The 17,454-nt window shown below is 38.0% G+C and overlaps 1 protein-coding gene across 15 annotated transcripts in view; it reads left to right on the top strand.

Annotated features, from left to right (window-relative positions):
- Nucleotides 1–17,454, top strand: part of ptprfa (protein tyrosine phosphatase receptor type Fa) — a 167,804-nt gene that overhangs the window by 87,708 nt on the left and 62,642 nt on the right. For 8 of the 15 annotated variants that reach the window (XM_056750937.1, XM_056750947.1, XM_056750943.1 and 5 more), the window contains 4 exons: nt 3,595–3,612; nt 6,139–6,249; nt 10,954–10,965; nt 15,936–16,205. In XM_056750937.1, the coding sequence (XP_056606915.1) occupies nt 3,595–3,612; nt 6,139–6,249; nt 10,954–10,965; nt 15,936–16,205 (411 nt within the window). The remainder of the gene's footprint in view (nt 1–3,594; nt 3,613–6,138; nt 6,250–10,953; nt 10,966–15,935; nt 16,206–17,454) is intronic. The other 7 variants (XM_056750946.1, XM_056750949.1, XM_056750945.1 and 4 more) reach the window with 2 other exon arrangements.

Raw genomic sequence — 17,454 nt, 5'->3', positions numbered from 1 at the left:
CCAATTCAGATGAAACAGATGAATCACACGTTTGATTCAAAGCAAACAAAAGGAAAGGTTTACTTAATATTTTTTTGTCGCATGAGTCCGAAACGACAGTTCATTTTAAAACTGTCTAATATATCAGTTGTGATAAATTAATATTTTATGTTTATAGCAAAATATAAGTAGGACATTCTTTCAAAGTCCCGAACGGCCGTGACCAGGAGCGGACTGGCGGACGAATTATAAACTCAAATGCACGCAATGCCAAGGCATTAGCGAGTCGGACACGTAGGCATGTAACGAAATGCACATGTTACATACAACAACTAACCCCCTTCCCCCTGGTCGACAGAATTGGTGGAGGGCCGATGTGGAACAAATAATCCAGGGCCGAATTTGCTTCCCAGTCCGCCCCTGTATAGAGGCCGATATAGTTTCAAAGTGTGGATTTCCACATTTTTAATGCATCATCTCTGCCGCGTGAGAATTATGGGAAGTTTAGTTCATTAAAAAGGAAACTATAAAAGCTCAAATTAAACCTCACAGCTGAATAAAAATGTAAATATAAAGTGTAGCTAGTAGTGACATCTGCTGCGAGAGGCTGCATACGCCTTTCGCTTACCGGTTAACATTTACATTAGTTTGCTTGATCAAAGCCTGGCAACTCCATATGAATACAGAAAGTGTTTTACATCACACAAAATATCCCATGCACGCTTCCTCACGTCAAAAGTAAAGAGAGCAAATGACAGTTTTATTTCCAGACGGGCCTCCGGTTTCATTTCTTGAAGTAAACACGAGGACAGCCTTGCAGTTATTATTCATAACCCTCCCGTTAGGACACGCAAACAATATTAACAGCACAGAGCCGTGATTTGTTTTGATTGGAATCATTGGGCCTTGTCAACAGTGATTTCCAGCATCAATCGTCAAACGCTCCTGTATTTGTCAAATAATTCCCACTCGGACAATTCATCTGAGATAATCGCGTAATTTATTTGTTTGCATATACTCCATTTTTTGATCCTGAGATTAGCTCTGCTCTCCGGCCATTAGCACAACGGCCTATTTTCATTAACCAATGCTAATGAAACAATTTTTCAAATTGTGACCTTTACGGAAATTCTATGAACAAATAGGAAAAACACTCATAATTCAATACCTGCCGCTTCAAAGCGGAACCTTAATCTCACTGCAGCACGTCATTGTGTTGGAGTAATTACCGTCAACCGTGCCGAACGGGCCCGTTCTACCCTGGACATCAATCAACAATCTGTTTACAATGCATGCTGGGTGATTAGCAGGCAGAGAGGTGACAACTAGAGTCACAATCTGATAAAATGCGAGAAAGAGGATTAGACGCTCTCTCGATTGTTATCCTCCTTCTGTGTGTAAACAGTTACAGGCAAAGCAGCTTCACAACAACATGTCCGGAATCAAGCCCCCGGTCAGAGAAACGAGTGCCTTGCCCTCGGCGTCCTGACATAAAAGAGTGGAAGAGCTTTGAACCGGCTGCTTTTTCTGTTCAGATCTCGTCTCAAGCCCGAGGGGATCACCCCGTGCAGAACATTATTTAGAGAGTTCACCGGCCTTCAGGTTATCAAGTTATCAAGACTTTTAGTAAAGAAGTGAATTTTTAACATGGGGTTCTCGACCCATAGGTGAGCTGTGGTGGAATTGCAGGGGGTTTGCTATTTGATGTTTGAATACATTTTTTGGGATCAAATGAAAATACGTAAATATAAAATCAGCCTTCATCATTAAAATTGAACATTTAAATGATCAAGTAAATGGCTTTGGAAATAAAGAAATAAGTTATTGCAGCTTTAATAATAATAATTTGTGACCAACAATGAGAAAATTTGGACTAATAATTTGTTACTAATAATGTTTTTGACCTAATGATATTTGAGACACTTTGATCTGAAAACAAACAGCTGCGGAACATTTTTTAGAAACCATTACAAAATGATTATCAGATTTTCAGAATTTACTTTTTATGTGATTAGGTAAAATTATCATTTTTTATTTCATTCTGTGAACTACTAACAATATTTCTCCCAAATTTCCAATAAAAATATTGTTTCTATTTGTAATTATGTTGTGTATTGTTCAGGCTTAAACTGCAATAATCTTATATAAGATGTATCAAGGGAGCAATGCTCCATCTCTCCAACAAGGGTTACTTGACCTAAAAAGCTTGAAGACTCCTAAATTATAAGTGCCGAAGCAACTCTCGAGAGTTGTGGATTTGCACCAACCCCTAAATTGAATAAACAGCACACGGCCTCCTTCTTCAAGCTGAGCTTTCAGCAGAGGTGATTAATAATGATTGCTGAGAGGATCCGTCAGACTGATTATTGATTTCTCCTTAGTAAAATAACGGATGCCCATTCTAACTGAGTTAAACGCCAAATAAAGTAACACATATTAGGAGTTTCTCCCCTCGACATAGTGAAGATATAGTAAAGTTTTACTATTCTTCATTATGGTGGTGCTACACTGCAGGTTCACCCAGCAGAATGAGCTCGCTTCGAGCTTTCCGAAGGTCCCAGTGTGCACCGGGCTACGTAAACTGCTGATGGCTTCCAAACGCTATCCACACAGTTTACAGGGGCTTCCTTGTGTCTATTACCCCCACCTTTCCAAATCTACTCCTGTTTTCACCTGCGGAGCGGTTGGTTTATAATCCAGATTAACATAAATCTGCATCATAGCCAACAGACGCAACAGTACCTTATGTAATGTATACAGTATCTGGAGTAACAAAAGCGATTTTTCTTGCAAAAGTGCTCAAGGGTCAGTCAATGCAAAACATTGTGGGATAGAAGTATGATAGTAGTTAATCAAACTGCTGTCACAAGATTTGCACCCTCACATGCTGTTTTTATTTAGCACAGCTGCGATTGAACCCAAAGGCCAAAGATGTGCTGGAGGTAGAATATGAATTTCTCTAAAAACAGCAGGAGACCTTTGTGAACCGAGTCACAAGAGAAATAGTTACTGGCTCAACTGTCAGAAAAAATGTGTCACCCCGAGGCCAAAACATACTCGACGCAAGTATGTGACACCTCGAGCTACACAAGTGGGGTTTCACAGATGCCAGTTGCATTCTTAGCATCCCCACAAGGGGAGCTAAAATGAGTTTATAATAATGAATATGACTATAATGAGTTTAAGATGTGTTCTATGACGCTACTGTTTTGGCAAAGCAACAGAATTATTCATTGCTCATATCGTTACATTATTGCTAATTCCAAATTGTAATATAGCTTGGCTCAAGACCCCCTTGTTAAATTCCTTGTGCAAGAAAAGCAAGTACACGATTTTTGCATTTGCCTACTTGCGTCGGGTAGGTTTCTGGCCTACAACAGTTAATATAAATTTTTCATTAGGAAAAAACACACAATAACGTTAAGGTGCTGTAGATTGTACAGCACTAAGAAAAAAATACATTTCTTTCTCAAATCAGAATGGGTTTGTACAAGGCTCTTATATAAAGAAATATTTCTTCTCCTGTATATCTCTCCTGTTTTCTCTCGTGTCTCTCTCTTTCCTCTTCACTAACCGTTCTCTTTAATCTTATTTGCATTCATATTACCTCACCAGGTGGTACACCAATCAGAGGTAAGAATGCTGAAAACAGAAAGTAACCGAATGCGTCATCACCTGATCTTTTACTCGTTCACCCCCAAATGTCCCCATCACTGTTTTCACCTCCTCTCTCATTCTGGGACCCTCCTTGTCTTTCTTCTGGTCTTCAGTCCAGCCTCGTCTCTGTGCATGAACCTCTGCTCGTCTGTTTCACGAATGGACGTCTGAATCAAGCCATTCGAAAAGAATAGGAATGTTAAAGATTTTGAAGACCAAATCACAGGAAACCTAGAGACGTGGTATCTCCCCAAAACCCCCCAAAAACAGTGTTAATGCTATTCCATTGACAAATCTGACGAAAATGTGCTTGCCGTATTTGAAAATTAAAAGAAAAGAATAGGAAATTAAGCCTTTTTTACAATCTTGAATTGTGTATGTGTGTTTGTGTGAGAGAGATTATAAGCAGTACCGATATGTTATAAGTAGAGATCCACCGATATATCGGCAGTATTGGCCGATAAAAACAATTTATATTGAGGCCTATATATCCTGTAAATCAAAAGAGGACAGGAAAATGCTATGAATTTGTGTATAGAAAATGTTAAGAAACATCACTAGTTTAATATTCAATATTATTATATTAATATTCAATGAAAATAATCGGTATCTGCAGACATCACTCTGAATAATGCTATCGGTATTAGTAGTAGCAATAGATACTTTAGTTTTTTCTGTACAGATATTCTAATAATAATCTTTATTATAGATCAAGATCTGGATGATTTTTTGTATTAATTTGTTTTCTCATCAACTCATCTTTGTAATGGAAGATGTGAGGTCTTCTGATGACTGACAACCTGTCTGATCAATAACTGTTGAGCAGACGAACAGCGCGTCTCTGGAATTAGCGAGATACCTTTACAACATCTCATTACTTGAAATTCAAAAACGCAAAAGCTTAATGTCAATATGACAGAGTGTATTAGCCATATGCCTCTCTGCTCAGGGCTCTTAACTAAAGCTGATGAGTCTTTTCTTCAGGCCAGAGATCAGCAGAACGAACAGTCAGAGGGAGAGAAAAGCTCACCGTCGACATGGGTAAAAAGAAATGCGGTTCTCTACTGTAATTCAGAACTGATCTTTCCATATCTGTTGATGTAGAGGCGAGCTGTCATCACAGGGAATCTGAGATTAGACAGACTAGACATTTCTTAATATCAGTCTGATACTAAAACATTAGATATAAAAAGAACCGATGGGAAAAAACGCCTGATGATTGGAGCAAAAGAGACAATAGCGCTGTCGTAAACTGTTACCTAGGCAGTATTGTTAGTTATTATAGAGTAAGAGCACTTGTAATGTGAAGAAGGCTGCACAAAGTAGTCGGGCAAAGTATGCTGCCTTGTAAGATCCATCCATTTGCACCAAATGTAAGATGGCATTTTATGTAATCTTTGCAAATACAGCATTCCTGCGATCTAAATAAAATAAGAAAAGTGTTTGTGTGTGTGAGTGTGTGTGTGTGTATGTACATTTGTGCAGCGAGGTTAATGCTCAGTTTTCTAATGAGGTCTCATAAACTTTCAATTATGTTTCAATTTTGAATGCACACATTTAAACCCATCCCATAATGCATTTCAGGAATATTTCTGAAATACAGAACATTAAAGCAACATTTTTATTTCACTCGGTGTGCATCCATCATTCTCAGATTGCATGATGTATGTCACGAGAACGAGCAGCACCGCCGTACTAAACAACCTAACGGACCAATGATCTGCTTCTGTCTGTCAAAACACAATGTCTTCAGTCTTTCTATGTTATATGTGCTCTTAAATATATCAAAAATGGATATTCCAGAACGCTGGAGTCAGGTAAGTGGCGGTAGGATGCAGACAGTCGTCTGGCCTTTCTTTCACAAAGAGAATGCGTTTGCATGTACTGAGACAGGTTTGTCTTTAAGTCAACAAGCCGTTAGTGTTAGTCCACCTGGATCACCTTTTGTTTGGTGACATGGCTGTCGATGGATGCTCCGAGGACGTATTGACAGTAATTGTGCCAGCTGCATTATGTCTCGAGTCAGGCAGATCCATTCTGAGAGCACGGTTTTGTCTCTGCTAGCAGAAATCTGATCTTATGCGCTGTGACAGTTTTAGCCAGCAGAGCCTACAGGTCTCTTTACTTACAACAATGAATAAATAACTCAGTTTGCTTTCCATTACTGGCGAGGATTTATTGAATTATGGAGCGAAAGATGTTTCTCGTTTCTTTCTGTATTTAGAAAGGCAGGGAAGGTCACGAGGCAGCCAATTGTTAGTCAATGAAGTGTGTGTCTGCGGTTGAGCTGCTGTAGGTTTGTGGAGCACAAATAAGATTTGCTTTCCCTCGGGGCACCTGTGCCGATGTTGTTTTGACCAGCTTTCTTGTCTGGGCACGATTGTTGTCGGATCGTTTGCAGCGTGGCCCTGTTTAATCCGCTGGAGGTTACTATAGTTTGTGTGTGTGTGTGTGTAAGATAATTTTTGTCGGGTTTTTGATTTGTGTGTGTTGTGTTTGCAGGGGCGCTACAGATTGAGAACAGTGAGGAATCCGACCAGGGCAAGTATGAGTGTGTGGCGGTGAACAGCGCAGGAACGCGGTACTCGGCTCCTGCCAACCTCTACGTCAGAGGTAAGATCTGCCTCCGTCACCCAAGGTTCATCTGAACCAAAGCCAAACCCTGTTCACTTCAAACCTCTGCTTCTTATTCAGGATTTACCAGAGCTGGAGCTGTCACTCAAAACCTGATCATTTCTTTTTATTCTTCTTTATTCACCTGATAAAACCTCTAGCTGCTTCCTGAGGAAGAATTACAATTATTTTCCACTTCTGATCTTTTAAAGGCATTTTAATGACAGCTTTGCTGCAGTGACCCAGCTGTGTGTTTGTGTGTTTACATTGTCTTTATCAGTGGCAGATTCTAGAGATTAAACGTTTGATTTAAATTGAGATGTAGACAAAAATACTGAAAATTACTTTTTAAACATAAGTTTAGTTTAACCCTGTGTGGTGTTCATGTTTTTGTTATTCAGACAAATTTTGCGGGTCTAGTGGTCCCCCAGCATTATTTGGTTTTTAAACAAATATACCCATAATAACGTATGCAAAAATCCATTCAAGCAACATATATGGGTAATATCTGAGATCACATTACATGATGAAGATACTTTTTGTGATATGGGTGAAAAACAATAAGATATAAATGTCTGAGGTTAAAAATGTGTTAATCACATAATTTTATTGTACTATTTAATTTCATTTTCTTTTAAAGCAATCATTGATTGGTCCAATACATTTAAAAGACCTGAACACCACACATACAAAGTAAAATGTAATAAATAATTAAAAAATGTTTACTTGTTTTTTTTCTCAAACAAGTCTGTCGTCTGATTTCTCACCTTAGCCTAGCATAAAGGGAAAAACATGTTAGGCCCTGTTTCACAGACATGGCTTAAAGCTAGTCCCAGACTAAAATAAATGTTAGAGCTGTCTTAACTGAAAATGATTTGCCCTGACATATCTTAAAATAAATCAGTGCCATTGATTGTTTCAAAATATAAATTTTATATGATATCATTTTATATGAGCCATTCAAATGTCCTAATTTAACTGAGGTCTGGCTTTAGCTAAGCCTTTTCTGTGAAACCCGGCCTTAGACACGTCTCTAAGTTTGATTGATTGCTAAGTTTGTTTGTAATGTTTTACATTTCAGTTGTATCGTTTGGCTTGACATCACATAGCTAACCAAGCAATTCATTGCTAGAGGTGTAAAACATATCACTTTAACCGTAAGCAACACTTTAGCAAATTAGATATAAATCCCTCTCACTACTCTAGCCAGGCATTGAATATGAGAACCAGTTTTAGTTTTGTCAGGGTATCAGTGGAAGAACATGTCGACTCTTGCAGCCAGGATCAGAGAATCCCGTTGTTAAGCAGAGCCGTGGAATTTCCCTCATTACTAATGTTAGGATCTATTACAGCAGAGACCACAGAGCCTTCAGAACTCCACTCTTTCATTAATAACCCACCTCCGACTGACAAGTGTTCAAAGACCATAAAGCATTTGTGAATATGGAAAGGTTGTGGCAAATGGTCTTTTTTGGATGTGAACTGAACACACAAAAAAAGCATCGATACTTACTTGAAAACATGATAACAAGTGACAAATTCTACAGTCTCTATCTCAAGGAATTGATATCATTTGAGTGTGTTTGAGTCTGTTTATAACATATGTGTTAGGTTGAGACTCTGCTCTAGAGTTGGAAATGAAAACTAGACTCACATCTTTGTACATCAATTCTGCTGGTTTTCTTCCTCAAGCTCGACCAATCAGAGCGCCCCATTGAGAAACCCTATATAAATGATGCATGGGGAAGATCATATCATCTGAATTCTCTCCGGAGCTCTTTGATCTTTACACAGACCACACACACGCACACAAACAGGATGTACTGTGATGAATGACATTTAATATATATGTATGAGTATCAGACTTCACTTGGTGCTTAATGTTTGTGTTTGAGAGAGAGAGAATGGTTGTTAGTCAGTGAATTTTTTACCTGTTGTGTCAGACTTTTATTGCTTTTTTGATTCAGAGATTTATAATTCACATGTATTCGCAGTTAAAGCGAACTGTCTTCTTGAGTTATATGTTTGTGTGTGTGCACGTACATCTTGTACTGTGTTGTTTTGTAGTGACTAAGGCTGAGCGATATAGTGAAGGAATTGTTTGCCAAACACATTGAACTGTGAAAAACAAACTAAAAGTTTAGTTTGAAAGTATTAAGATGATCATGGTGCACGTGGTTATTTATATGCATCAATGAATGTAACAGTCATACGGTACAGTACATTTAAAGTAAATCAGTGTTTCCAGAACAAATATAATACTAGATTAATACAACATGGAATAATCTATGGATTTGATTTAAATGGAATTCAAATATGATGGTAGACTACTTCATATCATATTGTGGATATTTCTATATTGCCCCAGCCTTACTAATGAGGATATAACATACATAAAGCTGTGTGATGGTTTTATTTTCTTTGTACTGTAGTATAACTGTCTAGAGTCTCTCTGCAGGTGTGTTAACATCACCGACACACAGTTACATCAGATCTCCGCTGAACAGCTTGTGTGCGTGCGCGTGTTTAACACAATCACAATTTTTTTTGTGTGTTTACAGTGCATCTGTTGATCACTGTATATGGGAGCCACCATTTCATAAGTGCTTATCCTGTTCACTCTCATTCCCATGTGCCTTACCACACTGACGCTCACACTGTTGAGGGTCCTGCCTTTTGCTTGTTTGTTTTGTGCGTTTGTGCCTTTGACAATTTGTGTGGATGGAAATGATGCGTGTGTGCCTTGTGATTGTTCACCCCAAAATCAATGAGATTCCTTAATGAGTTTGTCTTGTGGGATGTGTCATCACTTTTATGACATTTCAAAAGATAGTTCACCAAACATAGGGATATTCTGTCATCGTGTACTCTCCCTCAATTTGTTCCGGACCTATTTATTTTTTTGTTCTGTTGAATACAAAAGAAGATATTTTGAAGAATGTGGGAAACAAAACTGTTGTGCCCCAGATCCAGGGCCGTCCCTAGTGGGATGAAAGGTGGTGACAATTCTAGGGGTCATAACTGCCCAGTTACACTGTGAATTCACCTATTTTGAAAATAATTTAAATTGGGTACATGAGATTTGAATGAAATCCTCAAAAGCTAAAGCTAAAGTTTTTTCTAAAACTTTGTGATTCCCCCTCCCCAAAATGGTTAATGGTTTAGTCTGAAATTCCGACACCTAGCTCGTGAACATAAACAATTAGATTTGAGGCGGCAGGCAGCTCAGCTGAAATATGCTTTGATAGTGTTCTATAAAACATTTAGAAGACATGCAATAGAAAAACTTGGACTTTAGAAAAAAAGGAATTTAAATAGGGCTCTGCACGATTTATTTGATGGGGCTTTTTTACATGTATTGGCTTTATTTAACTATATATTATGCAATACCATGTTATTCTCATGAAACATTAAGACTAAAGCCCATTGCACATTGAGTCCAAAATTTCCGCTCGTTGAAAAATAAATACGACCTCACGTTGTGTCAATCACATTTACACACTACCTCCGATAATTTGGACCAGGTTTGATTTTCTGCGTTTTTCGCATCCGTCAAGCATATTGCGTGGCCTTTTTACTAGTTCAGAGACATCGTACAAAGAGAGCAAAATACAAAAAAAACGCATGCGAAAATTTCGGACTGTATGTGCAAAGACCTTTAAGAAACATTTAAGTGGTCTTTTTATTTATTTACATCACTGCATTCTTTTCAATTTTTGAATGTTAACTTCAGTTTATTTTGAACTTGAAAAGTTCAAATTAAACTTCAGTCAATTTGATAACAGTCTGATTGAAAAAACTATTATAGAGTACCAATGGAAATGCATTTTCATGCACTTATTTAAGACAATGTTTCATATAACATTAATGAACATTTAACTTAAAAAAAGGGTTTACAACAACATTAACATCTTCTGTTAGATGTAAATAGACTACTTTACAGTAATATGATATAAAACTTGATATTAAATGTCCCTCTATTAGCTGGAAGGTGGTGATCAATATTTTTTCAGTGGGCCTGGAATTCTCTAGCTACTGTTCATCTGTTCAAACATTCTTCAAAATATATTTTGTGTTTAACAAAGGGTGGGTATATGAGTACATGACAGTCCAACCCAAATTCATGTAATCCAAATCTACCCTAATTCAAAGAAGGAATATATATAAATTAAAATATACTGCCTTTTATTACAGTATCTGACATTAGTTTAGTAGGACTACTAATGGGTATTACTTAAAATAACATAGAACATAATTTGAGCTGGAGAATGAAAATGATGTCCCAAAAATTAGGCTTCAGTCTTTTAATGAAATGAGAATTATTTCATGTAGTTTCTACATTTTCTTGTTTGGGGTGAAATTGACGTGTGAATTGAATCGGTGTATGCAAACTGCTAAATGCTATTAGTTTTTTACATAAGCAGCTCAAGTCATCTACAGAGTATGTTTTAATGACTTCAGCAATATATCAAACACAGAACGAGAAGTGTGAATGTGTGTTGAAGTGCATGTTTGCTTCTTGCTCTTTCATTGTCTTCACATTCTCGTATCATGTCTCTTTTATGGATAAGCAGAATATTTGCCTGTTTTACTCTCTCTCTGTTTCTCCTTGTCTTCCTCCTCCTCTTCCTCTTCTCTTTTGATTCCCTCCCTCCATCTTCATCGCACCCTGCCATCCAAACTCAATCCACTCCTCACTCTCAGACCAACGGGAAGGTGCGTTCTATTCACTCTCTCTCCTCCTACTCAGAGGGTCTGCGGACGGGAGCCGCGTGCGCCTCTTGCTGTTGCGTGCCGGTCTCTCAGGACCCCCGTCTGCCGCTGCCAGATAGACTCGCGCATGACGCTGCCTGCCTGTTCTTTTAATGCATTACATTTCAACATGAGCTTTTCATCGGTGTTGCATGCTTCACGACTGTGGACGTTTTGTCATCACCTGATGTACTTTATTTTTTGTGAAGTGTTAAGAGTCGAGAATATAAGGGCCCTAGTTAGGCTGCTTATACACAGTTGTAGTATTGATGATCCCGACTCCAGACTCTCATTATTCAAATCTGCATCTTGGCGGCTGAAGACTCAGAGAGGCACTATACTTTTATGTCTTGGTTATCAATATTTTTTTCGTTCACGCTGCTGCTTTAAGAAAGCGTTTAGATGTTTTATGCAGTGTAGCACAGCAGCATAATTCTTTCTAAATCTACAGGCCGATTTGCTGTTGTTCAAAGCATGAACCGAGAGGGCTAACAACAAACAGAGATATCCATCCTTAGCTTAGCGGATCAGACTCGTTTATATACCAGTTCAAATTTCAAAAGTACAACAATCCCTTGCTTTTCTGCCCACGTTTCTGAAAGCTCGTCCTTTCATCCCGGTTAACTGCCAGAAAGCCTTTTGAGTTCTCAAGTATTTAAAATGGCTAAAGCAGCTTTGATTGTTTGTTTTGGAATCAGCCATTTGGTGAAGACTTCCGCCGCGGAGAACAGTATAAACAGAGCAAATGAGATGGCAGAAAGCAATGAGGCTTTTTGTTTAAAGGCTTCCATTATCCTTTCAAATAAATCCAGGCCCGGAACGCTTGAACCCGGGCGTTTGTTCTCCGCGGAGAAGACAAACACGGCCCTCTCTACGTTATCTCCAAAACAAGCTGTTTCATTTAGACAAGAACGTTGGATGACATTGACAAATTCGCTTTTTTCTTTCGGAAATTTGTGAAGGGGAAAGAGAAACAGCGTTATGTCTAACTGATGGTCTTACAGGGCTGTTTTGAACTCTGATAAACAATCGCTTCAAAAGCAAACAGGGGTTTTACAGCACGATACCAGACAAACTTTGGGTACAAATTTCCAAAAGTCCTGGTTCTGTTTCATCCACAAAAGCCATTTTTTTGTGCACATTGTGATATATTTTAAGGCCTAAACACTTTTTCCTCCAAAGTTCTCATTAGTTAAATAGATTAATAATAATGCCAAAGTGTACTGTTGTTTAAAAAAAACTGATTTGAAGACCCTTAAAGGGACAGTCAACCCAAAAATGAATAACCCCCCCCTATTATGTTTTGCTAACCTGTACAAATGTCTTTGTTTCATTGAACAAGAAAGATATTTGGAAAAATTGAATCAACTGAGATTTCTGGGGCACCATAGACTACCGCTGAACACAAAAGAAAATATTTTTAAGTATTTAAGAAAACGAACAGTTCTCCACAACCATTTAAGTCAATGGTACCCTAGAAATCTCAGTTGCTGACATTCTTCCAAATATCTTTCTTTGTGTTGAACAGAACAAAGAAATGTATACAGATTTGAAACAACTTGAGATTGAGTAATTCACTTCATTGAGTAAGTCATTTTTAGGTGAACTGTCCCTTTAATGTTGCATATAAACTTTTAGTTTTCTTATAGCCAAGTCAGGGTCACTATATAGATATACTTGTTCTTTGTAATGGTAAAACACTTCTGTAGAAGGCATTGAAGAACCTGACAGGAATCAGTTAACGTCCTAGGTTTTTTTGAAGACCACTCCCATGTCTATTCGATGATCTATTCAGTTCTTCATGTCATAACGCATGCTTTTATTTCTGTGGCCTCAGGCACGTTCTCATCAGCACTGTCGTCCTGCGATCTCTCATATCAGCACCTGCACAGCACACGAGTTGTGCCAACATTCATAATTTCTGAAGTTTAAGTTTGTGAACTCTTATGTTCAGAGAACATTTAGTCACGTCACTATTTGTTTTTGCCACACCTGCCAATTTGAGAATTTACCAGCCAAGAATATTTATTTTTATGATTTTTTTGCTATTTGCAATTACATTTTTACTCACTTTTGGACCTAGAGTTGATTGATTTCTTTTTTGCATTACATCCTAAAGGGTTGTATTGGCACAATACACATCTGACATGGATTGGAGCCAGAACATTTTTACCTCTTTAACTTTTAAATGGCTAAAAGGAATTTCAATGATTGGCAACATCAAGACATCTTTTCTTAATGTTGAATCCTTTGTTTCAGAGAAAAAATCAAATTGTGTATTTTCTGTTGAACAGAGCAGATTCTTTGCACTTTGCTGCACATTATGTCATTTATTTGTGTGTAATCCATTTGATTTAGTGTATTGGTAACACATGCATGCTTCGTTGACTATTGCTCATGTGTTTCTTTGCATCATGCTTCACTTATATGTTTTAAATTGTCTGTGTATGTGTGTGTGTGAAATCTCTTGTTTGTTGCAACCCAGGATGGGAGGTATTTCTGCACCAATCCTCCCCATCTGAAGCCTGCAAATCTCTTTCTCTCTTCTAATTGAATGACTGTGTTTGTGTGCATGTCTAACTGCAAGCTTTCATTGCTCTATTAACACTCCCAAAAGCAAGTCTTATGAGATCCGTCCAGCCCATTTTCTAACCTCGGGTCTACTCCTGGCATCCCTCACTCAAGTCCGTCTGCTTTACGAGCCAGCAGAGACTCTGAAACTTTCCTAACAACCTCCAAACTCTTGCCATCATGTCCTAACCATCCCTCATGTCCATGGATAACACCATCCACTCTATGTACAGTGACTAATGTGGATTAATGTCATGTCTTTCTGCACCTCAGGCACTTCTGCCCGACTAACAAACTCCGTCCCAAAAGTCTAAACTCTGTGATTATCTGCTAATCTCAAATTCAATCTGGCCTCCTCTGGTCATGGCTGGCACAGATCAGAAAGCGTCAGAGCAATTTGCTCAGTGTTTACTAGACTCGAGTCAAGCATGCACATGTTTGTTTTGATTCACTGTATGTGAACCTTAGCTATATGACACAGAAAGAGAAAACACTGATTGTTTGTTTAAGAGTCAAGTATTAACCAGTCCCATTGCCATGAAACTTTAAACTTTAAAAATCTTTATTTTACAGAATTGTACTGTTATTTTTATAGATTTTTCACGTATAGTGAAATCTTTAAATACAATAAAAAACCGTCAAATTACACAAAAAGACAAATTTACAAGAACCTGGAAAACGTGTAATTTTACGTGACAAAACTGTTTTTCTACGGTCTTTAACTGGCTCCTCTACTGCCAGAAAATTACAGTTTTACTGTATTTTTTTACAGTGAAATGCGATTAAAAAAAATCTAATTACACAAAAAGACTGCAAATTTACAAGAAGAGCATGAAAAACATGCAGAAAGAAACTATTATACCTCAATAACAAATTTCTAATGTGTGCTATCCAGCGCTCTGTTTCCAAAAACACATTCAAGTCATGTAAACACTGAGCATTTGAAATCTCTCTGCCCCACACTTTACTTATTTATCCGCAGTCATTTCCTGTGTCAGGAAATGAGCAGGTAATCACAAGGAAATGAGCAGGTAACGTTTCGATTTGAAAGCGAGTCGGAGCTTCTCAGAAGCGAGACCTGTTTATCTGTGCTTTTACTCTGAAATGTAAGTAGACGTGTGTTCACAGAGCTAAACTCAGCAACAATTCCATTTATATACAGAGATGTTATAAAAGATCTGTTTGATGAAGGTCTCTCTATCAACGCAGTCAAATGGCCGCTTGCCAGTGCGGTCTTCAGGAAATGACATTTATTTACACAAGCTCTGCAGATGAACAACGTGTCAGCTGGATATTTAAAAAGGATGATTTGGCTTTGCACAGCATCTTAATGTGTGTGGAGTGACATTCAGCCGTCAAATGGTTCTTTTCTTCATCTAGGTTTAGATTTATCCTTTAAGTTCTTTAAAGAAAATGCTTGACAGAGGAGTGAACTGCACAGCTAAACTATCAGTCACATTGATAAGAAAGTCAGGGTTCAAATCTGTAAATGACACTCACCCGTCTGTCAAATTTTTGAAGTCTGAGTGTCTGTCAGTTGTAGATGTAGTGACAGGAGCATGTGATGTAAGGTGGAAAAAGGATTGTAAGAAATGGCTGGTCTAAAGCTTATCAGTGTTTTTGTGAGCAGCTTTTGTATCTGGTGTTTTTGTAACGCGGATTGGCATTGATTTCATTTAGTTGTATTGCTGTGAAAAGATCAGCAGTTATTCGGAGAAATTACATTTAATGAGACCATAACGAGACTCGACTACATCAATAGCCAAAAAATGAGACACTTAAGGTGTCTCCCAAAGCATGTACTATACACTGTGTGCTTCAACTATTGACTAAATTCAGCCATCTAGTGTCAATTATAAAGTTTATTGATTTGTGAAGTTTGAAAACGTAAAATTTACTTTAAATTATGAAGTATAGTCTTGATTCAGTTGTACAGCATTCTCAATGAGTGCTTTCTATATTTTCTAATACACTCACACTATATACAGAATACTGCAAAATCTCACAGAAGACATTATTTTAGGGCTCTTTAGAAGCTGTCAGTCTGCTGCCAGTTCCATTTCAAAATGCAACGGCTGTTTTTGTACATCCAACAAAATTGCAGAGAAACACGGCCACTATTTTTCTCAGCAGAAATTCCATTTCACTCGGAAATGTGTCAAAATACAGAAGTAAAAACAATCGCAACTTCCGGTTCACGGGGACTACCTTTTTGTATCTGTTCAGAGCATCATGTCTCATATTTTTCAGTGTACTCGCTCAAAAACGTACACAAAGTCCCCTGCATACTACAAGTATAAGGCATGTTTTTGTCTCCCTCACCAATATTCTAATTCTAACATCATGCGCCCTTTCCCCCTCAGTCCGGCGGGTTCCGCCACGCTTCTCAATCCCGCCCACCAATCACGAGGTGATGCCGGGCGGTAGCGTTAACCTCACCTGCGTGGCGGTGGGTGCGCCCATGCCCTACGTGAAGTGGATGAGGGGTGAGGTGGAGCTCACTAAAGAAGAGGAGATGCCTATCGGACGAAACGTGCTGGAGCTCACCAACATCCGCCAGTCAGCTAACTACACCTGCGTGGCTATTTCCTCTCTGGGTATGATTGATACAACAGCTCAGATCACTGTTAAAGGTAAGAGACGTCTTGCATCACATCTAACACAAGAGCATATTGTTGTTATGTTTTAAAATGTTAAATGACACAAGAAGATGAAACAAGAGAAGGTCAACAGAATATTTTTTTCTCAAGGAGTTGGATTTCCAAAATTACTGAAATACAACAAGGAAGTATTTCTACATCTCTGGCTGCTTGGTAACATTAGACTTATCCTTAAGTAATCCTCGGCTCTCTAGCTAGCGATGATATCAATGGTGTATTTAAAGTTGTGATTATCCAGACACTTCCAAACAAAGCTACTGTAATCAGATTGGAGGTCGTGCTGAAGATCGTTGAGAGAGAATTCACATCTATAACACGCTCATGGGAATTCCAGGCGTCCTAGACAGAGAGCGCACGCAATCACCTCATCAATGTTTCATCAGAGCCAAGATGTGATGAGGAGATCTCTCTCCTCCTCTTCTCCTCCTCGACAGAGCCAACCAGCTCTCTGAGCTTCACATTATCATTACGGATTATTGTAAAGGGCTGTCGCTCGATAATGAATCCGCTTGAAACATTTCATTGTCCCAAATACATCATGTTGAATGCTGCATGTGAGAGCGTGCTCTCTTTTTGTTTTCTCTGGAAGGCATTCGTAACGGTTTAAATTTAAAATCATTTTAAAGCTTCGAATTAAGTACGTAGACAAAATTCTCAGTTTTGTAAACAAAGAATATGATTTAACATTCATTTCTTTCTTTACAAAACCAAAAAATCATTTAAAGAATGTTTTTCAAATGGATGACTTGGACTTGGAATAAAGAACGATTTTTAGAGGGATTCACTAAGACACCGACTAGAAAAATTCTGCAGTTTTGATTAATTTTGGATTTTTCATCACTGCATAATTCCCATGTCTCTCGTTTCTGTCGTTTCATTATGTGAACATCTAACTATATTTCTCTCAAATTTCAAATAAAAATATTGTTACAATTTTATTTATTTGCAGAAAATGAAAATTTTGAAATATATCAGAAGAATATAAATAAGAAAATATCTGTATATTTTCAGACTTCAAATACAAAGAAAAAAGTAAATATTCGATTTTAATCAATACAACAGTAATACATTTGTAAATGTTTTTTGGAAAAGTGCCAAAAAAATATTTGATTTTCATGTGTCCTGTAACGCTCTCAGTTCCCTTTCTGTCGGTCTCTCGACGTTGTGTCGAGAACGACAGATGGGGTTCGCCCTTGAGAACCAATCAACTCTGACTACTATA

This window comes from Triplophysa dalaica, chromosome 6 (assembly GCF_015846415.1).
Source record: "Triplophysa dalaica isolate WHDGS20190420 chromosome 6, ASM1584641v1, whole genome shotgun sequence".
Lineage (NCBI taxonomy): Eukaryota > Metazoa > Chordata > Actinopteri > Cypriniformes > Nemacheilidae > Triplophysa > Triplophysa dalaica.
This window is presented reverse-complemented; position numbering and strand designations above follow the sequence as displayed.